The sequence below is a fragment of the Ahaetulla prasina genome, chromosome 5 (genome assembly GCF_028640845.1).
Source record: "Ahaetulla prasina isolate Xishuangbanna chromosome 5, ASM2864084v1, whole genome shotgun sequence".
In the NCBI taxonomy this organism is placed as follows: Eukaryota; Metazoa; Chordata; class Lepidosauria; order Squamata; family Colubridae; genus Ahaetulla; species Ahaetulla prasina.
The window spans coordinates 97,759,043-97,782,244 of NC_080543.1; the positions used below are offsets into that span (position 1 = coordinate 97,759,043).

The 23,202-nt window shown below is 36.8% G+C and overlaps 1 protein-coding gene across 1 annotated transcript; it reads left to right on the forward strand.

Annotated features, from left to right (window-relative positions):
• Window positions 1–864: 864 nt before the first annotated feature.
• IL18RAP (interleukin 18 receptor accessory protein) lies at window positions 865–22,993 on the forward strand. Its single transcript, XM_058186194.1, has 12 exons — window positions 865–1,327; window positions 1,619–1,833; window positions 1,944–2,093; window positions 7,253–7,523; window positions 8,684–8,861; window positions 9,787–9,961; window positions 11,460–11,528; window positions 12,520–12,634; window positions 14,133–14,290; window positions 15,098–15,238; window positions 19,342–19,512; window positions 20,734–22,993. Exons 3-12 carry the CDS (start codon window positions 2,024–2,026, stop codon window positions 21,099–21,101), a joined length of 1,716 nt encoding a protein of 571 aa, XP_058042177.1. The 5' UTR covers window positions 865–1,327; window positions 1,619–1,833; window positions 1,944–2,023; the 3' UTR covers window positions 21,102–22,993.
• The last annotated feature ends 209 nt before the right edge of the window (window positions 22,994–23,202 follow it).

Sequence of the window (23,202 nt, forward strand, 5' to 3'; positions counted from 1 at the left end):
TTCAAGGTTCTTACGCTGTTTTGCTTCACCATCCTCATATCTTTACAAATTATCTAAATCCCTCTTGATCAGATATGAATTGTGAATTTCCTCTTTCTTTTCAGCTACAGTGATTTGCATGCACTTCTGAAGCGAAATGTATGTACAATCCCAGACTGATTTCTAAATGGGCTATTCTCCTGAAGCAATCTTCTCTGCTTCTCTGCCCTCCTCTCCCCAATGTAAGGTTAGCCAGAACCCTCCTATCTTTCTGTAAGGGCCTAAAGACGTGGTTGTGCCAGTCAGCCTGGGGCTCTAGTGGGGGATCAGCACAATGGAGGTAGTTGATTGAGTAATAACAGATCCCACCTCCCCACCGCTCCACCCCCACTCTCCCCTGTCTCCTCTCCCCACCCTCCCCATTGAGTAATAACAGATCCCCCTCTGCCTCTGCCCTCCCCAAACCTTGGCTGTAAGGTTTGATTTTAATATTTTATGTTTTAACTGAGATGTATTTGTAAACTGCCCAGATGGTAAGATGTGCAGCCAATGAATTTTTATCAATCAGTCAAACTTTTGACTTCACCATTTGCCAGGGAGAAGTGTATCACCACTCTCTGGCAATAAGAACCCAAATAACAACTGCCTTAACTACTAGGATATATCACTGTATTTCATGATAACAGGGAAGTGATTTATCTTTTTCCCGTATTTATCCTCTTTTCCTTCTCAGTCTAACCCTGGACTATCAGGATTTTTAACCAGGTTTGAGTTTATGTTTTCAAAAATTGTTAATGTTTCAGAGCTAACCAACCTAAGACATTTGAGTTATTAAATTAAATAGGGCAAAAAATGTAGACAGTGTGGAAAAAAAGACAGTGTGTTCTGTTTGTGGTTTATTGGCAGTGTCTGTCATGTCACTATTTACACAAATGTGAATTGGATTTAACTAATGGTAGCAATGGCTGTGGTTTCCTACTTCAGACCTAGATCTAAAAAAATCAATTACTCAGATGACCTGCCTGAAAAAGTAAGGAGCACTTTAGAGCGTTGTGAGCAGAGACAGAAGACACATATAAGGGAAGGAGAATTTATTATCATAGGCAGTACTAAAGTTTGTTAGTTTCTATCAGTGCAGATCTGGGAAAGGAATATTTGCCTGCTCTTATTGTATAGTAAGAAAATACAGATTCACCTCTTGCTCACAAAATGAAGCCGGAAACATGACTTGGTAAAAGAGGAAGAAATGATGACATTGAGGTCAAGGAAGCTGATTAAAAGGAAACATGCATATGAAATTCCGTTTAGAAGGGAACACAACACTTGCTGCATCTGATAAGATTGAAAGGTAAGATTTTTCATTCAGAAAATAATCCCTTTTCAAATTACAATTTCTCAGATTTACTACCTCAAATAATATTTAAGGTTTTTTTAAAATGCCACAAATAATACGTACATATTGTTTCCTTTCCTTTGAATTCCTTAATTTAACTATTTGAATTAACTTTTTATTTGAATGCAAGTAGTTGGCTTGAAAAGCCTTTGGATTTGTTTCATTAAGCATACCTATAAATCTATTATCTCCATTAAGTAAATTTTCTGTGTTAATTAGACTAATGTAGTAGTTTTTATTTCTCAGATCCTAAATGAAATCAGTTATATAACAGTGTGCCTCCTAAAGTTATGGCTGTTTCATCCCTGGAGGTTTTCACAAAAAGATTGGACAACAATTTGTGAGGGGGTTGGATTAAAAAACCTCCAAGATTCCTTCCAGTCCTATGAGTCTATGATTTTATGAACCTTACTGGTCTCATGTTTTAAAAAGATGTTTTAGAAGAAATCCTTTTCCATAAAGTAAGTATGAAATATGTCACAAAGAATTTCTGCTTACCTCTATACACTTTCCATGTAGTTTCTGTCTGGAATAAATTATTTTCAGGTAACTATGTTTGATTGTTTCATAGCAATGAAAAGAGTTTCAATGTCTGCCACTGGAGCTTACTGCCAAAGATTTAATGCTGCAGAAATGAAAACTTAGTCGACAATGCTTATTTTTTTTGGGTGCTTTCTATTACTTGTGGCAAGAGCGGAAGCTGGTGATATTACTGTTACTGGTAAGCTATGTCATTACACTTACTGCAAATCTTCATTGTTTGATGTTACTTTCTCAGTTTTCCTATAAGGCAGAATCCCCCAACTTCTCCAGTGAGTGGGGTGTGTGTGTGTGTGTGTGTGTGTGTGTGTGTGTGTGTGAGGGAATGGTTCTGCACGAGTGGCCAGCAAGCATGCACAGCTCCATTTGCGCTTTTCCACTGCTCAAGCAAATGGGGATGTGTGTGTGCTCACTCATTACTTCGGAACAGCCTGGTTCTGAACCAGGCCCAGTAGTGGGACCCTCGCTATAAGGGGTTGTGTTTTTAAAGGTATTGTGCAGGAGTGATATCTAAAAATTTTCCCTACCAGTTCTGTGGCCGTGGCTTAATTGATGGGTGTGGCTTGGTGGTCAGGTGACCGGGTGGGCATAGCCAATAACAATAAATAATAAAAATAATAAACAAAGTACACAAAACAAAAAAAGGAACCAAAAGCTAACTTTCACACTTTACACACACACAACACAACACAAAACAACAAAAGGGGCCGTGGATAGCTCAGGCTGTAAGGAGCCTGTTATTAGAACACAGTAGCCTGCAATTACTGCAGGTTCAAGCCCGGTCCAAGGTTGACTCAGCCTTCCATCCTTTATAAGGTAGGTAAAATGAGGACCCAGATTGTTGGGGGGGCAATAAGTTGACTTTGTAAATATACAATTAGAATGAGACTATTGCCTTATACACTGTAAGCTGCCCTGAGTCTTCGGAAAAGAGCGGGATATAAATGTAAATAAAAAATTAAAAAAAAACACAACTGACTCACACACAATGTAAAAGCAACTACACTTCACCCAAAATGACCCCTGCAACAAGCACGAACCTCACACAGCCACAAAAAGCTCAAAAACCAACTTTCACACTTTACACACAAACAATACAACTGACTCTCTCTCTCACACACACACAAAATGCCACATACAGCTTTGTGAGATTTTGTGTGTTTGTGTAGTTAGAGTGAAACACTACAGAAACACACCAAATCTCAGAAAGCTGCACAAATATTTTATTTTATTTTATTTTATTATTTTATTTAATTTATATTTTTAGATAAAAGCAGCTAAATTTAAAACTTCCTTAACTTTAAATTGCTATGTCTAAAAAAAAAAACACTCCTAAAAAAACCCCAGTTAACTATTTTTTTAAAGCTTCCCCCTTCCCAGTTATTTACCCAATTGATGGGACAAGGCAGGCAGATTGATTTGCTCACCAATGAGATGGATTGCAGGCAGGCAGATTGAGTTGCTAGCTGATGCAATTGATTGCAGCAAAGCAAGGCAGCGAGTGAGCAGCAAGCTGCCAAGTAGGCAAGTGGGCGATTGGGTGGGCATCAGCAGGGTGGGGGGGGGCAAAGATTTTTACTACCGGTTCTCCAAACTACCTGCCCCCATGGCTACAGGATTGTCTGATCCGGTCCGAACCAGGAGCATTTCACCCCTGGTATTGTGATACCTTGTGACCCAGGGCTGGGCATAGAAGCAACACAACTGGAATGAAGGCTTAACTCCCCTTTATTGCTCCAACTTTCCTCCAAAAGTCCCACTGATCACTGCAAGTCTAGGAGCAAATCTCTAAACATGCACCTCCAATAGTTCCTGGCTGCTATTAGTCCAGAGGAGCAGCACAGTTCTGAAGCAGCCACAGTTCAGGGAATTTGTTTCCAAGGAATCCTCATCACAGGAAGAGTTCACTGGGAATGCATCCAGTAGTGGGTTGCTACCGGTTCTCCCCAGTTTGCAAGAACCAGTAGTAAACATTTTGAGTAGTTCGGAGAACCAGTAGTAAAAATTCTGCCTGGCCCCACCCCCAATCTATTGCTGCCTCCCGACTCCCAGCTGATCAGCTAGAAGGAAAAAATCAAGACTCACTTGTCGAAGAAGAGGAAAAAAAAACAAGACACCGTCCCTTTAAATTGAGAAGCCAAGAAGCCTCCCAACTGATCGGCTCGCTTCTCAGCCAGGAGATCGCTTGGCAAAGAAGTGGGGGGTGGGGGGAAACGCTGTCTTTTTAAATTGGCAGAGCGGCTAGAAGCTCCTTTCTGGGTCAGCTAAACAACAAATTGGATAAGAGGAAGAATTCTTATATGGTTCAATGTTTTTGAAGTTTTGGGGTTTGTGCAACATGGGCTTTGTGTTTCTAAAAAGGTTTGGGCGATTTCCATTGTGAAGTATCCTGTCTTGAATGAGTTTTCTGCCTGCTTGTAAATGGAGCCGAACTTCCGGCTTCCACTTTCTATGATTTCTGCTTACGAAGTTTCCTTTATGCAGTTGGCAGGAATGTGGAATTCCAGGCAGGTTCCTTGCTAGCAGCTTGATTATTCCTTAATTATCTGGGATATTTTATTTGGGAAATGAAGAGGGGGGAGTTTGATTCCTTCCCAGAACAGATTAGTGGGGTGGGGAGGAAATGGAGATTTTGAAGTAACCTTCCCCTGGAGTGGGGAGGGAATGGGGATTTTAGGCTTTCTGTCAAACATCAGCCATAATACTAATGATTGTTTTGAACAATATGCAGGTTGTATTACATGAATGGCTATTTTATATGTGAAATTATGACTGAAACCTATATAGGTTCACACTGCCAGGAAGTTTGTCCTTAGTTTTAGGTTGCTTCTCTCTTTGTTGAGTTTCCATCCATTGCTTCTTGTTTTGCCTTCTGGTGCTTTGGAAAATACTTCCCCCCCTTCTTTCTAGCAGCCCCTTAAAAGACTGTTGACTATCACACTCTTGGGCAAAGCATGTGAGCCATTTCCTCCTTTCAGTGGTCCATGAAAGTGCATCTATAGCAGAGGTCTCTAACCTTGGCCACTTCAAGACTTTAAGACAGCAAAACTGGCTGACGATATTTTTTTTTATTTGCATTTATATCCCGCCCTTCTCCGAAGACTCAGGGCAGCTTACACTATGTTAAGCAATAGTCTTCATCCATTTGTATATTATATACAAAGTCAACTTATTGCCCCCAACAATCTGGGTCCTCATTTTACCTACCTTATAAAGGATGGAAGGCTGAGTCAACCTTGGGCCTGGTGGGACTTGAACCTGCAGTAATTGCAAGCAGCTGTGTTAATAACAGACTGTCTTAGCAGAATTCTGGGAGTTGAAGTCCGTAAGTCTTAAACTGGCCAAGTTTGGAGACCCCTGATCTATAGTATGTAGATAATAAAGTTGAAAAAAGGTGAACAACATTTTTGCAGAACTATAGATACGTTGAGGCTGGGTGTGACAAGGAATGGCTGGGAGGGGAAGGGCCAGGCGAGGTACCCCTTGACATGAGAGACACTGAGTTGGCCACGCCTACCCAGTCACATGACCATCAAGCCACTCCTACAAAATAAGCCACGCCCACAGAACTGGTAGTAAAAAAATTTAGAACCCACCCCTGAATGCATCAAACCTGGAGAAGAACTGTGTCGCTGCAAACTCACACGAAGCTGAGCAAGGCACGCAGAGCAAGGCAAACAGGGCATGGCAAGGCAAGGCAAGCAAGGCAAGACAAGCAGGGCAAGGCAAACAGGGCAAGGCAAGCAAAGATGTCTGTAACAGCATGTGACACTCCTGACAAGTGCCCCTTCCAACAGTATCTCTTTAAATATCATTCCCTAGATGAGCCTTGTGAAGTGAGGCAGGGCGCCCTCCTCCTGAGTCATTAGATCGCCCTGCACTGATCTCGCCTTGTCTCCATTCTCTATGGTCTGGGATTGGGGGTGTGGGGAGGTAATTTTTCATCGCCAGAGCTCTGTCGCTTGTTTGCTCCACTGCTTGCCCTCTCCTCGCCCTTGCCTGGTTATCCTGCACCCTGATGACTCCTCCCAGGCCCGAGAGACCTGGGACTGCTTCATCCTGTTCCTTTCATTCTTCTATCGGCCCTAGCTGTCTCATCCGCCTCCTCGGACATAAGTTCCGACAGGGCACATATTTGACATGTATTTTCCTACCAAAAATATAAACTTATATCTTTCACAAAAGCAGATTTTAATTATTTCTAGATAGGGAGGGCTTCATAGGTTAGTGGACAGGAATATGCATTTTTCTTGTTAGCTACAAAAGTTTCTTGTGCATGTCAATAAACAATATAAGGCTTTTCAAGAATACATACATTCTTGTCCACTTTTCACCCTTCAAAACTCCATCCTCTTCTGAAAGTATCAAAGTTGGTCTTGAATATCAAATAAGGGTTACCTTTTCTTAAATGTGTTATTTATACACTTTATTCAGCTCCTGATGATAAAAAGATTTCAATGCAAAGATTCAATGCAAAGAACACACTTCATCTGAAAAAAGATTCTGAGTTTAATTCCCAACATTTCCTGATCATTCTGGAAGTTTCTGTTAGAAATCCTGGAGAAAGAAGACATATTGAAGATCAATATGTCTTTAATTTATGTTGAATCTATAGAATCTTTGAACTAATGCTGAATCAGATAGAGACTGTTATCTTAATCCAACATCTGTTTTCAATAACTCAGCCATTTTTTTGTCTGACAGTTGTGGTATATTTTAAACTGCAGAATTTTCTTTGAAATGCTGTGCTCTGTATGGTTTGTGGGGAGTCCATTTCGTCATTTGTATGAACATTTCTTGGTACTAGTTTTTTTAATCTCCTCAAATAGATTTACCAGGCAAATGGTGGCTTTTAGGCTTCTCCTTACAGAATTGGGAGGGGAGTCTTAATTAGTTTTTTTTCCCTTTTTTACCTGCTGCCAAATTCACTCAGTATGAAATAAGACATGTCCATGCTTGTGTGTGTGTGTCTCTCTCTCTCTCTCTCTGTGTGTAAGCATTTTCTTTTCCAGTAGAGTGAGGGTAAATGGACTTCTGCTATTTCAGGACCTGCAGATGCTTGGGACATGCAATGTCTCAGTGATTTGATATCTTTGTGGTTTGTCTTCAAACTGTTTTAGAGGATCTAAGGAATGCAGCTTGCTAATCTTATTCATGGCTGTAGAACTAATGTTGGCAATGAAATTCATAAAATATCGCATACTCGCAAATCTGATGCCTTATTGTTACTAGTTGAGAACTTGATTGTTTCTCAAAAGGAAAGGCCTACATATGTTCCTGAATGCTTATAATAACTAAAATGTCCTAAAAAAAGATACTGACTTTTTAAAAAATTTTCAGATTGCCTTAAAAAGCCTATCAATGTGAGGTACAGAGCCATCAGCAACCACAAATTTGTTGTATCATGTGACCTGCCACCTGAAGACACTACATCAATTTATAACCATTCTCCTCTTTATGAAAATCATGTGATGTGGTTTCGGCAATCCAGTGATGGAAGATTCTCTATGATCCTCAGTGATAAAACTGCCAATCCTACTCCTTGGGGGAATTCACTTTGGTTTAACCCAATACAAACTGAACATTCTGGAATATACATCTGTATGAAAAGGTTGGTTGTATGAATGAGCTTCTAGTTTGCTAATGTTTTACCATTCCAACAACTTCTTAACTATTTTGGATACAATTTGTGGGTGATGGTGGTAGAAGAAGTGGTTTAGGCACAAAGTTATCTTTATTTCAAAAACAACTGGGAATTAATGGTAATAATTGGGATAGATCATGTTTTCCAATGCCACCCAGAGTCCTTTGGGTGACATGGGTAGCTATATAAATTTGAAAAATAAAAAAATAAATAATAAAATGAAATAAATAAATAAATAAAATTATAACCTACCCTCCTTCTTCCACTCCCTTGTGCAGTCTGTAATAATGTTAAATTCTTTAACCATTTTAACTATGCCAATAGACCAAATGTCTAGAATAAATAGCAATCAGGCCTTTTATTTTAATCTGATATGACCTGCAGTTAATTCTTTGTAAAATACATTTTTATTTAAACATCTTCATATTAATTAATTAATTCAGAAAAAGAATGGAAGCTACTAAGAATATACACAGATGCTGTATAGTGTGATCATAGCTACATAATTTTATGAATGATATGATACTGCATAATATAATTCTGGAACAAGATAAATTAGGCCAGGATATAAAACTATCCAATGATAGGATAGTGAACAGGAATTTTTACTCAAACAACTCAACAAACTCAAAATATTTACTCCCAAATTGTGGCTCACAATTTCCATACAATTTTGTGCCATATCAAATCTACAAACCTTTGTGTCAATTTCTTCCATAAATAAAATCTCCACTACAATCTTAAGATATACTGGGACATTATCAATACAACTTTTTTTCAAAGATTTTAATAATATCATGGTACCTGGTACTCAACTGCTTTGAAACTCATCAAATTTGGTACTCAATGCATTTTAACATGAAAATGTTGTCTGGTACTCATCGGTTGTTTGGTACATCACAAGCTAGAACTTGTCAGTGTCAGCTGCCTTGTGATTCACTACATTATTCGTTATGGGAAAATTTGTTTTGGTACTCACCTCACCTCCCAGAACCAATTAACGATGAGTACTGAGGTACCACAGTACATTTCAGGTTCAGCAATATATTTGATTTGTTTTTTTTATTTTCCTGCACAGAATTAATCTCTGGATTATTTCACCTGAAATTTCTTTTTGTGTCACACAGGGATAACATATCACCATGTGTCAATATTTTAATAAATGTTCAAACAAAATATATGGCTAATTGTTCAGTCAACAACAGAAATGACATTTATCTCTTTGTGGATCAAGGAACATCTGTTGGTTGCCCAGGGAAAAACTGTTACTCTAATTTTCCACAATCATCAGTGAAATGGTACAAAGTAAGTTTTTTTAAGGTAACAACTCCTTTGAATCCATTCAATTGCTGTGCATTTCACAACAAATAGCTTTGATTTGTTTGAAAAATTATAGAGAGATTGTTTGTCACTATTTTGACTGGAATATTTTCTTTGACTTCCCAGTTTAACCTTTTACCCTAACATTCCCTGGTTTCTTGAAAATCTAAGCAAGTTTGGATCTTGTGAGTACTTTGATGTACGTTCAAGATTAGCCAGGCAGGCTGCTATTGGTTGGGCAACCACAAAGTCATTTAGTTTTAATTTAATTTAAATTTTATTTTAAGAGCCATGGTGGTGGAGTGGTTAAAATGCAGTATTGCAGGCTAATTCTTCCAACTGCCAGCAATTCGATCCTCACCAGCTCAAGACAGACTCAGCCGTCTATCTTTCTGAGGTCGGTAAAATGAGGACCCAATTTGTTGGGGACAATAGGCTGACCCTGCTTAGAGAGGGCTGTAAAGCACTGTGAAGTGGTATATAAATCTAAGTGCTATTCCTAATTGCTGTTGGAAAGGTGGGATGGAGAAAGTTGTAGGATCTCGTTTTATGTAGCCTAGGATTTCACAAACTGACACTCTTTGGTTAGAATGGATCACAATTTGTGCAGTTCCTAGCCAGCATGGTCAAAACCAAATTGGGATTCATATTAACTGGAATACCACATATTTGGCATCCACTGGTAAAGGGAAGGCTATTGCAGGAAGAAAACCAGATTAAAACTTTTTTCACTCAAAGTTCTTTAATCACACGATGATTAAAGAACTTAGATTGATAATGACTGATAATCATGATAGTTTTATAATTCATTTGAGGATGAAAATACCAGTTGCTATGAAGTATCTGGTGGTTAACTTGAGAATTTTTATGTATCATAATATTTGAGTTGTTCATCTTTATCTTCTTGTAGAATGGAATACAAGTAGAACTTAAAAAGAAAAGACCTGGCCTTCAGTTCTACCATGATAAACTAGTGCTGCGTTCTGTGTATGATAAAGATAATGGCACTTATACATGTGATTACATGTTGACTGACCACGGAATACAATGGAAAATGAGAACAATACTGAATCTGCATGTTATCTGTGAGTCACAATACAAAATTCAGCATAATAAATCATTTCATAGAATGTGTTACATTTTGGCAGTGAAATAGGTGTTATGATATACTATATCAGACTTATTTAGTGTTTTTTTTAATTTTGTTAAATTATCATTATATAGTAACATTCAATTACTATTTGAATTATTTGCTTATCTTTTTCATTCCTGACTGGTCTAAGCAGTTATGACAGTCCCTTAAAGCAATTTACTCAGAAGATACAAACATGTGTTTAATAAACTTTTTTTAAAAATAGAAAAAATGAGATCTAATTAAGTAAATAAATCACTGATTGCACTTCTTTTTCAAAATGGATCTAATTTTATTTTGGAAAACTTCACCAGAATGCATTCAGATAATTCTTATTTAAGATTGATGGAGCTAATCTGCTATGGCAGATTATTATGGCAGCTCAATTATGCATGCTAAGATAATTTCAGTGGAAAGTCTATATATCGTATGGAAAAAATTCTGTTAAAGGAGCAGCACCAATTTAAACCCTGATATGCCATTTGTCTTGCAGTACGTGTGTGTGTGTGTGTGTGTGTGTGTGTGTGTGTGTGTGTGTGAATTTGTGTAAGAAGACTATGAAATTTCCTGCCCACTAACAGTTTGAAAGCATGCAAATGTGATAAATAGGCATCACTTCAATTGGAAAGTAACAGTTTATGCAATATAGTCATGCTGGCCGTATGACCACAGAAATGCCTTCAGACAATGCTGGCTCCCTCGACCAAGAATGGAGTTGAGCATCACCCCCTAGAGTCAGAAATGACTGGACAGGAGAAATCTTTTCCATTACTAGGGAATACTCTGAAAATCATTATTTTTATTTTATATAAGCAAATTGTTTTTCTTTGCTCTCTGCTTGATTTCAAAAGTCTGTTATCTATCAGGCCTATGGAAATAACTCTCTTCTGCTACTTGGTTGAGATGTCAAAAGTAGGGCTACATAACATTGTGTGACAGTGTGGTCAGTTGGTGGTGTGATTGGTTGTTTGTTTGGAGCTACAGTACATTTAAATTCTGAGCAGTTGATTGGTTCTCTTGTTGATTGGTCATTTGAATGATCTAGTTTCTTACATATTCCTATGCTGAATATAAATCAATAAGCTTGTTAATCGTGCCTTTGGTAGAATACTAGGCTTCAATACATTCACGTGTGTGGTGGTGTTGGCATGGCCAGTGATTTTTGTTCTTTCCCAATTGAGCTGAGAAAGTTTGTTGCAACTTGGATGGCTCCAAATAAACAACCAATCACATGACGATACTGACACACAAGACATATATAAGCTAAAGAAGAATAGACCAAGAAAATTCTGCTGATGATGTTATCTAGTCTGATAATGAAATGTTCAGAAACTAAATTAAAACAAGCTTGGAGAGCAAACCACTGCCAAAATCTAAAACCCAAGCCACAAGTATTTTCTATTATTTCATATATATTTTTAACTTCTAACACACCGTTTTTCATGTTTTAGCAAAAGACACTATCCATCCTCCAAAGGTTTTAAATCCCAATGATGGGATGATCCTTGAAGTAGAAATTGGTAAGATAATTAAATGTTCGCATTTATTTTGCAACCTATGATATAATAGGTATCTTACATTGACTGCATTCCACTCTAAGCTTGAGCTTAATCTCATCAAAAATGAACTAGCTGTGGGTACTTTTGGATTAATTATTTTATGATAAAAATCACAGATCGTCTATTGTTTTAGCAAAACAGCAGGATTCTATTCTGAAAAGTTGGAGAAAAGTTACAATTTATTCTAACTCCCAACTGGTTCCCATATGTACATTCACCAGTTAATGACTGCCTCTTAATGATATGCATTTGATAGAACTATTGCAGATTATTATTCTATAGCAATTTGTTCTAATTAATATGTATCTGTAACATTACATTAGAAGACACACATTTATCAAATTAAATGCAACATTTTTCAAATATGTCACTGTTAAAACCTAATAGGAGAAAGACAGTTTGGTGTATTGATTAAGGCATCAGGCTACAAACTGGAAGACTGTAAATTGCAATCCTATTTTAGGCAAAAAGCCTACTCGCACAGCCATAGAAAGCAAGAAATGGCAAATCCTTCTGAAAATCCTTGCCAAGAAAACTGCAATTGTCCAAGTAGTTGCTAAGAATCAAGACTTGCGCGCGCACACACACACACACACACACAAGCACACACACATCTAGTATAATTTTTATCCTATGTGCTTCAGTATCACCTCCTTTCCACCAAATGCATGAAAGATAGATTGGAGGTGGTGTGTGATGAAATCTAATGAAATAGTAAATATACTAGTCTTTTAGATGCAACAAGATTTGTTTTTGTGTAAAAAAGTCCATAGCTACATGTATTATTTTTTGAAGACCCTTTGTATACGCTACTTAATATTAGTAATTGGTGAATTTTCAAGACGTTTATAAAGAAACTCATAAACATTTGCAAATTACTCTAAAATATTTTCAGATCCATGGAAAATATTCATATTGTTTCCCCCCCACCCTCATCTTTTTTTTTTTTAAGGTCAACCGATTGATCTTGAATGCAAAGCACAATTTGGTTTTGAAATGAATGTTTCGTCCTCACTAGAGTGGTACCAAGAAACCAATAAAACCAAGCAACTGGTACAGCAAGAGAGGTAGGGAAAGAAAATGTCTCAGTCGAAAGAAAGAAAGAAAGAAAGAAAGAGAGAGAGAGAGAGAGAGAGGGAGGAAGGAAGGAAGGAAGGAAGGAAGGAAGGAAGGAAGGAAGGAAGGAAGGAAGAACATTTCCCAAAATTTGTAGACCAGTGATTATCTCCCTGAAATTCCAGATGTCCAGATACTCCCTGGAGGCCTTAGTTGTATTTCCCAAAGTTGTCTTCAAATTGTATTTTTTAACATTGTATTATTAAATATATCTGAGTACTCAGAGTTATTTTTAATCTCAGTTAGATGAAGTCAGTTTAAATTTTTTAAACCTCAAATATTAATTTTTAATTTTGAAAAGAATTTTATTCCCATCACAAGTTTTTTTGGGGAAGACTCCTGACATGTTATTCAAAGTCAATATGTGGTCCTCCAATTTCCAAGTATGGAAATTGTTCTATATCTCAGACATAAAATATGTCTTCTCATACATTTGCCACTATGAACTGCAGATGAAATTACAACTTTTAAAAAATAACCAGTACATTGTCTATTGCCATCTCAATCTTCTTTAATTTGCCCTACTCTGTGGATATTTAATTAATTCTGCTTTTATTTTTGCAGAAAAAATAAAAGGACTTTGCATTTTTTGCTTGTTCATTTTTTATACTTGCAAATAAGTATAGCAAGCAGAAAGGTATATGAACATGCAGATATCACCATGTTTTAGTAGGTAGATTATGAAACTAGAACTTGCAAATTATATGGTCAGAAGCATATGATTATGGCCTATTATACTTCTCTTTCTCCCTTCTTCCCTCCCCTCTCATCTATCAAATTTATATAACTATCCATCTGTCAAAAAGCAAGTCTGGGCCGCATAGAACAATAAAATAAAACAAATATAAAAAGCAACAGATATAAAATACAAACTTCCATATTAATAAATATCATAAAACCCAAATATTTTAAGTGCATTATCCCTCAGTTCATAACTTGCTAAATCCTAATGTGGCTTGTTCGAGTTTATGTCCATGACTTTTCCTACGATTTAGTCATTTAATTTAGCAAGCTTGTTTGGGGTTTAATTTTTCATTGGCTTTATTCAATCAGTTGTGTATATTCTGTAACACATGAATTAGCTATAGGAATTGGGGAAATTAATACGGTATAAAGTGGTTCAGTGCATCGCATGTTAAGATTCTTACTGGAACGCTGGGTTATAGAAGAAACATATTAGTACTTGAGTGGCAGATTCATGAGGTGGCTTCTGGAAGACCATGTTGACCAACCATAAATAGAGCTGTTTCTTGTTAAAAAAAAAACAAGAGTTTCAATATGACTGGTAGATGTGACTGCCACAATTTTTTATTCCTTTTGTGTCTGACATAGAAAGAGTCCTCTATACCATATTTAAAATATTTCTTCATTGGTATCATGAAAAGCTGCAAATATCTGCACTTGGATGGGAGCATGACTGATGATTGATGAGAGTATTTTTCTTTTTAGAGTTCATCCACAGGGACTGGATGGACAAACCTTTACTCTTACCTTCAAACTGATAAAAATAACTGAAGAAGATCTAAACAGCCACTTCATCTGCTTGGCCCAAAATTCTATTGGAAATGCTACTGGAGTGATCAAACTAAAGAGGAAAACAGAAAAAGGTAAAATGTCAAACCACTAAGATAATATCACTGCTCTACTTGACCTCATTAACATTTTTCTTTGGTTTCCTGACCTATTACGTTATGGGGTAAACATCTACATGAATTTCATGAGCCTTAACCTCAATTTCCTATTGTAAAAACAGTTCCAGTTTCTTGTGCCATACTTTGATAGCTGCTGATAGTCCTGATATTTATCTTGGATAAAATTATATAATCTTCCTTGAAGAAGGTTAAGACTCCTTGAGAATCTCATGAACAACTGTCATCACAACATTAACTATACTGTGGTGGTATATTTACTTTAGGTTTTATCTTCAGCACATCAGAAATCTGAGAAATAACTAATTGGCGTTCTAAGGTGTCAACAACTTGCCATACTTCAATGGTTTCTAGAGAAATACAGCAACTTCTTGTGATTTTTCTCTTCCTTCCCAAAAGCCCTGACAGAAAAGCAAGCCGCTGCACTTCTTGTCTGTTTGCCTAAAATGGAAGAGTTTAAGGTTTTAAATTTAAGCATTCATAGAGCCCTCTAAAACTTTAGAATTTTGGATGTTTCTATGAATGGAAGTACAATTTGCTGATGCACCTGAATAGAACTACCTTCTGTGTTGTAAACATGTCTATCTTCAATCAAACAAAATTTATTGCTCTTTGAAATACATCTATTTCTTCAAGGGACAAGTTCAGGTCACTATCCAGCACACATTTTCTCAACTGTTATATTTAATCTTGACCTTCACTGTTAATCATTAATTTCATCATTAAGTTTGCATTATGTTTTATCTATTTTTCTTTTCTCTTTAGCAATTCTTTTCTTGCTTACTTTGTGTGGCACTATTATAATACTATTTGGAGTGGTTTCAGGAGGCCTACTAGTTTATAGGCACTGGATTGAACTTGTATTATTTTATCGGAATTACCTAGCCAAAGATGAAACTCTGAGTGGTAAGTATATTACAATAGCATTTATTGGCCAATTTACTAATGGGAGAAGATTGGTCAATACTACTGGTTCTTATCAGTTCTTTCTCTCTCTCTCCCCATCTTACTTATATTTGCTGCTACCTCACCCATTGTTTCAAAGTATCTTAACTTGACATACAGGGATTTCAGCAACCCATTCCCAATATTGAATACTAATACAATGGTTGTAGAATTAAGCATCTCTCCTGACCCAGTGAATGAAATATTGGATTGAAATTTAAGAAACTATGTTTCAAATCCTCTTGCCCCCATTCCCAATGCACAGCTATACTGCAACAATATTCAACACAGTCTGTAGTATTTGAATAGTAGCATTTAGTCATCATTTGGAAAAAAATGATTATTAATAAGCCCTTAGCTATCATCTTATAACTCATCAATCAGATATGGTAAAGGAAAATTAGGGAAAGTCAGTCCTAGGAAGATGGAATTTTCAGTATGAATCAGATTGTACCAGAAAAAAAAACCCAAATCAAAACACTGCACATACCCACATTTCTTAAAATGTGACCTTTTAAATACACAGGAAGAAAATCTTTATCGAAGTCATCAGAAAAATCTGATGAACTCTTTTTTTCCATTTCTTTTATTAAATTCAGTTGATCGAAGCTTCAACTTTCAAACATTTCAAATATTACTGTACAACTTCAATGAACAAAATTAAAAACTACAAATAAAGTACAGTAGTTAAACTTCAATCTTAAAAACAGAGACAATAGAGAAACATTGGGCAGATTTCATAAAAATATTGGAGAAAGTAGAACGAGGGGAGAATTGCTATGAATATACCCTAGATGAATCTATAGCGGCTGTTACAGAATCCTGTTAACTAACATGTTTTTAATACTAGTTTACCACAGAGATATTAAATTCAGGAAATGAATGTAGGTCAAAAATGTTCATTTTCTAAAAAAAAAAGACTTTCATCCCTCCTCCACCCTTAACTTTCTATATAGCTGTTTTTATAATTAAAGTATATGATCAGTTTTAAAAGTGAATTGTATAATAAACTTTAGGACACCTGAAAGGAGCTGGTAGCTAAAAACATTTCGTTTCCTGTGTTCTTATTGTCAAGCAATTCTGATTATTCTTTTTATAAGCTAGCTGTGAATGTAGAACAAATGCTCATTAGTGATCTACTTATTTAAAAATGTACAGAATTAAAAAGTGAAAGATAAAAATTATAGTGATAATTTTTACACACAAACATGCACATAATATGCATATATCCACATGCATAAATACATACCAATAGCATAGCAATTTTTTGCTTATAACTCACCAGTTTGAAAAGCTCCAAATTTCAGAGATAAGCAGGAATTTGAATCTAATATATCTACATAGTGTAGGTCAGTTCAAAATAATACTATCAGGCTCTGATGTAGATTTAAATCACTTTTTCTTTTATAATACATCTCCAATTGAGTACTGTCTAGATATGTTAGAACTTCAGATGGCAGTGAATTCTACAAGTTGAAGCCTAATGTAGTTGGAGAGTACCAGGTTGATTAAGGCTGATTAAACTGTAGATGTGTTCTACATGGAATTGCTCATCTGGAAACTACAGCTGATTCAAAATGCAGCAGTGCAGATGGTAACAGGCCTTTGTTCTTATGCCCATGTATTATTACTGTGATATGAACTATATTGGCTGCCAGTTGACTCCTGAGTGCAATTCAAAATGCTGGTTGTTTCTTATAAAGCTCTTCATGGCATAGGTCTATGCATAGGTCTATGCAGGGGCGGGTTTCAAAACCTATCACTACTGGTTCGCTCGTGGGTGTGTGCAAAGCTTCTGGGTGGGTGGACGGAGTCTCCTGCCGCCACTGCCCGATCCAGAGCGAACCGGTAGCAACCCACCACTGGGTCTATGTTATTTGAGGAGTTGCCTATCTCCAATTGTTTCTGCCTGTATGGTACATTCAGACAGAGTGCATTTCACATCTCTCCATTAAATATTATCATCTTGTGAGATTGAGAAAGTGTGATTTCTGTGTTGTTGTTGCCCCTTCTTGCTGGAGCTGCATCCCTACAGAGATAGGATTGGTCTTCTGGGATTCTGAAAGGATTTTAAGATTTGGCTCTGTGCTCAGGACTTGAGTTAGTGTGTCTGTGAAATCCCTGTTGTTTTTTATTAGTACGGTTATTGTCAGTCTAGACTGCCATGTTTATTTCATGCTTTTAACAATTTTATAATTTATGTTTGGATAAATTCTGGCGTGGGTATCCATAATAAATTTAATAAATAGCAATCATAATTGTTTGATAATATCTTATTTGCACAAGATTCTTACACAGTCAATATAAAATAGTTTGATTTTTGTATGTTACAAATTGCCGTTCATAAATTTTCTGTCTCGTTTCCAAGCACTGGTGCTGAATGCCCATTTACATTTCTGCATGCTGCACTTTAGTTTAGATATGGGAACCACTTAATTTTTTATAAGAAAATACTCCAAGATCAAAATTTGTGACCATTAGTGGATTAAGAATACTGATGCAATAATTAACTCACTGCTCAGATGGCTTACAGAATTTGTTTTAGAGCAACCTCTGCTGGCAAAATGAAAAATGATATAATACTCCAGTGAGCTAGATCAGCATATATATATATATTTTTTTTATTTGCATTTATATCCCGCCCTTCTCCGAAGACTCAGGGCGGCTTACACTATGTTAGCAATAGTCTTCATCCTATTTGTATAGTTATATACAAAGTCAACTTATTGCCCCCAACAATCTGGGTCCTCATTTTACCTACCTTATAAAGGATGGAAGGCTGAGTCAACCTTGGGCCTGGTGGGACTTGAACCTGCAGTAATTGCAGGCAGCTGTGTTAATAACAGACTGTCTTACCAGTCTGAGCCACAGAGGCCATTATTTTTAGAATAATGTGGCATTGTAGAGTGCTTGACTGAAATTGCAGAAACCTTGGTTTAATGCCCTCTTTGTCCAGTAATGCACAATGTTGCTGTAGGCGAATAATGACTTCTGGACATTGTTTGCAGGTAGCAGTAGTAAAATCACTTCATAGTGCTTTAAAGCCATCTCTAAGCAGTTTACAGAGTCAGAATATTGCCCCAAACAATCTGGGTCCTCATTTTACTGACCTCGTAAGGATGAGACTTGAACTGCTGGCAGTCAGCAGAATTAGCCTGCAATACTGCATTCTAACCATTGCATCACCATGGCAGATACATAGTTTGTATGAAAGAAGAGGCATGTATATTTGTTTTCATGTGTTACTTTAGTGTTATTTTCATGAGTAATATTTTGTAAATAAGGAATTAGAATTAGAAAACGAATTAATTTTGTGTGAGAGATAGGATTTTTTATTTTATTTATTTATTTTATTTTATTTTATTTTTATTACTATTTTATTTTCATAACAATTAAGAGCCTTAATTCTTAAGTACAATAATGGAGGCTCTGTATAAAAAGAAGCTGAAATCCAGACGTAGTTCAGTGTTCTCATCTCATCAACCCACTGACTATAGTTCATCTGTATATGTAGGATAGTTTGTCTAACACAACATTTAATACGGTTTTGGTATGAAAAGACACCAGGGATGGATTCTACTTACCTTTACTACTGGTTTGCAGCGGGTGCATGCGCATGCACACTTCTGCGCATGTACAGATCATCCATGACGATGTCTGGGTCGGTGGATGGAGCCTCCTATCGGTTTTACTCCGGTTCTCAAGAACCAGACCGAACCAAGAGCAACCCACCACTGAAAGACACCCTAGCTATGGTGGCTGTTTTTATTTCTTATAAACACACACAGAGGGAGACTCATATAATATACCCAAATACAATCAGGCATGCACAGGCACACTGTTGCCAGAATATCTCTGCTTTTCCTGATCTCCTTCCTTGCATTGTCTGAGTATACATGGTGGTAGTGGCCAAGACAAGCAAAACATTCTTCTCCATCACCCTGATTCAGAAAAGATGTTCCTTTCTTTCTCCTTTCCTTTGCCTTTCCTTCCTCCTTTTTAAGTTTTAATACCCATTTGTTTCTTTTCATCGTCATTATTTTAATTAGTTCATTTATTTTTAGATTGGAAGGAATTTGATGCTTTTGTCACCTATGCAAAACCGGAGTTCATTGAAGCCAACCAAGAACCATGCCCTGAGGAGCAGTTAGCTCTAGAATTTCTTCCACTCGTTTTAGAACACGATTATGGATATAAGCTATGTCTCACAGAAAGAGACATCCTTCCAGGTGGAGGTACTATTTTCTTTGATTTCATGAAATAATTAGAATAAAATAGCGGCATAATATTTTCCATCGTAGAAAGGGGACAGCCTAATGTTAAACAAAGCGTCATTTGCAAGTACAGGTAGTCTTCGACTTACAACAGTTCATTTAGTGACCGTTTGAAGTTAGAGTGGCACTGGAAAAAGTGATCAAAATTCAGATGCTTGGCAACTGATTCATATTTATGACAGCTGCAGTGTCTCAGGGTCATGTGATCCCCTTTTGCGACCTGCTGACAAGCAAAGTCAATGGGGAAGCCATATTCACTTACCAACCGTGTTACTTTTTTTTTATTATTATTATTATTATTTATTTGATTTTTATACCGCCCTTCTCCCGAAGGATTCAGGGCGGTGTACAGCCAAAAGTAAAAAACAGACAATACAATATACAATTTAAAATACAAGTTAAAAAACTTATTTTATAATTGGCCTAAAAAACTTTAAAATATATAAAACTAAAACCCCATTAAAATTAATAATAGAAAATGTAAAATCGATAAAATTTAAGCCAGCCCCGCGCGAATGAAAAGATGTGTCTTCAGTTCGTGGCGGAAGGTCCAAAGGTCAGGTATTTGGCGCAAAACCGGGGGAAGCTCGTTCCAGAGTGTGGGAGCCCCCACAGAGAAGGACCTTCCCCTGGGGGCCGCCAGCCGACATTGCTTGGCGGACGGCACCCTGAGAAGTCCCTCTCTGTGAGAGCGTACGGGTCGGTGGGAGGCATACGGTAACAACTAACTTATCAACTGCAGCGATTCACTTAACAACTGTGGCAAGAAAGGTCATAAAATGGGGAAAAAGTCACTTCACAATTGTCTCACCTAGCAATGGAAACGTTGAGCTCAGTTGTGGCCATAAGTCGAGGACTGCCTGTAAAATCAAACCCAAACCCAAATCATGTTTACTAAGATATGACCTGTTTGAATAAAATACAGTGATTCTATAAAAGTCATTGACAGTATTGATCAGTGGAAAATACAAAAAAACACAGACTCATTCCTGACTTAGAGACAGTAGATAAAAGAAGGAACATATTTTTACTTTTTACTTCTCAGATTTAATTAGCTTGCTTTTTCAGAATTTATTGTTTTGGTTGAATTTTATACTGCTTTATACCTCTAATTCAGGGCATCATTTCAAAGACATGAAAAAAGAAATAAAGTATGTTATTAATCATGCTCTCTTTTGCCAGCCTACACTGATGACATTGTAAGTGCCATGAAAAAAAGCAGACGGGTCATCATCATTTTGAGTCCAAACTACGCTAAGAATAGCCAAGCTCTCTTTGAACTTGAAGCAGCAATCAAAATTGCCTTGGAAGATAAAATAATGAAATCCATCCTAATACAAGTTGAGACTTTTCAGGAGCTACCTTCAGTATCTCCTAAGGTGAAGAAAGCCCTCAGGATTTTGCCCAGGATTACCTGGAGAACATCTACCTCCCCTTCAGCTAATAAGCAGTTCTGGAAGAAATTACGGTATCACTTGCCAGTGAAACACAGCAACAGTGCCATGGACAAGTGGTCTTCATTTCCCATCAGCAACCGTTGGTGTTGGTAACAGAAAATGAGAAACAAAGGATGAGCAAGTAGAGTATAATACAGTAGAGGCCATAGCTCAGTACTTCAAAACTCTCCACAGCTATAAAGGATTATTAGATGGTAAAGCTGGGAATTTGAGAAAAATTCATTTGCATTTTACTTATAATATGACCGCTTTCAACTGAAACTCTGAAAGTCATTCTTCTGTGAATGTTATCATCCATTTTACCAACTGTTTTTTTAAAATAAATTATTATTATTATTATTATTATTTATTTATTCAATTTTTATACCGCCCTTCTCCCGAAGGACTCAGGGCGGTGTACAGCCAAAGTAAAAACAAACAGTACAATATACAAATTAAAATACGAATTAAAAAACTTATTACATAATTGGCCTAAAAACTTTGAAACATATAAAACTAAAAACCCATTAAAAAATTAAAAGTAAAATTTAAAACCAGTAAAATTTAAGCCAGCCCCGCGCGAATAAATAAGTGTGTTTTCAATTCGCGGCGGAAGGTCCGAAGGTCAGGTATTTGGCGTAAACCCGGGGGAAGTTCGTTCCAGAGGGTAGGAGCCCCACAGAGAAGGATCTTCCCCTGGGGGCCGCCAGCCGACATTGCTTGGCGGACGGCACCCTGAGAAGTCCCTCTCTGTGTGAGCGTACGGGTCGGTGGGAGGCATGAGGTAACAGCAGGCGGTCCCGTAATAAAGACCATTAAACAAACAAACAAAAACCCCTCCCCGATCCCAAATGCATATTGGAGGCAGTTCATGCACAATTTGTTGAAATAGAAAAATGTGCACTTCATTTACAACTGTGAATGATGATGATTCTAATATGGAAACAGGAAGAACCACATTTATCCGTAGAAAAATGGGAAGTATAGTATGGAAAAGCCAAAATGGACAGATTCAGCCATCTCTAAGTGGGCTCTGTAAGTTACTAGGTCAATTGATGATCATTCCCAGTTTGCAGTTTAATAACTGTGTCTTTAGTCTTTCACAAAAATTATTATAATTATTTAATGCAGTATTGTGTAATGTTAAATGGAAATGTACTGTTTATTCCATATTTATTTATAGACATGCTATTCAGTTGGATGTGATGGGGCTGCTTGACTCGTATTTATCCTTTTAAAGATGCTTCTGGTTGTAATGTAATTAAAAGTGGCATATGCACATATATACAGAGGGTGAGAGAGAAAAAATACATTAGTTTTTTAAAAAATCATTCATTCAAAGAAATAGAAAATGACTAGCTATGGTCAGCCTGGTTACTACAGGCAGTTCTTGATTTACAACAGTTCATTTAGTGATCATTCAATGGAACTGAAAAAAGTGACTTAGGACCATTTTTCACACAACCATTGGAGCATCCCCATGGTCACATGTTAAAAATTCAGGTGCTTAGCAACTGGTTCATATATATGATGGGTCATGTAACTTTCTGATGAGCAAAGTCAATGGGGAAGCCAAATTCACCTAACAACGATGTTATTAACTTAGTAAATGATTCACTTAACAATGGTGGCAAGAAAAGTCATAAAATGGAGCAAAACTCACTTAACAAATGTTTCACTTGGCAACATAAATTTTGGATTCAATTGTGGTCATAACTTGAGGACTACCTGTATAATGTAAGACCTGTTACCATTGCCTATGATTTGTTTCCAAATACAGTTCCAGGTTTTGGCTATTATCTGTAAAGTCCCTGGTTTTTGTGAAATGCACTGGAGATTATAGCTACCGGTACATATCTTCCAGCATCTGAATGTATGTTTGTTGGTGTAATGAAGCCATTTTGATGTTATTATTGTATACTGTAATGAAAATGTACTTTTTATCAAAGTTTAATATTGTACGTTGTTTAGATTGCAATCAATTGAGGCAATAAAAAAGAAATCTACAAAACAAATAAATAAACAAAACAAAGAAACAAGTGATCCCTTGATAATCTCAATCATATCCTGGTGTCTTCCGGTAAAATCATGGCTGCAAGTCTTGTGACTTCCATTAGGTGTCTCTAACATAACATTTGATGTGTTTCTGCCACAAACCCAGAAATGATTCACTGTAAGTAAACCTGGAAAAACTACTGTTGGAGGTGGACCTGTC

What these genes read in the sequence shown, in the direction of transcription:
- IL18RAP (XM_058186194.1), top strand. Translation starts at nt 2,024, where the DNA reads ATGCTTATTTTTTTTGGGTGCTTTCTATTACTTGTGGCAAGAGCGGAA. An exon ending in ATATACATCTGTATGAAAAG is followed by an intron (nt 7,524 to 8,683) that starts GTTGGTTGTATG and finishes TGTGTCACACAG; the next exon opens with GGATAACATATCACCATGTG. An exon ending in AAAGAGGAAAACAGAAAAAG is followed by an intron (nt 14,291 to 15,097) that starts GTAAAATGTCAA and finishes TTTTCTCTTTAG; the next exon opens with CAATTCTTTTCTTGCTTACT.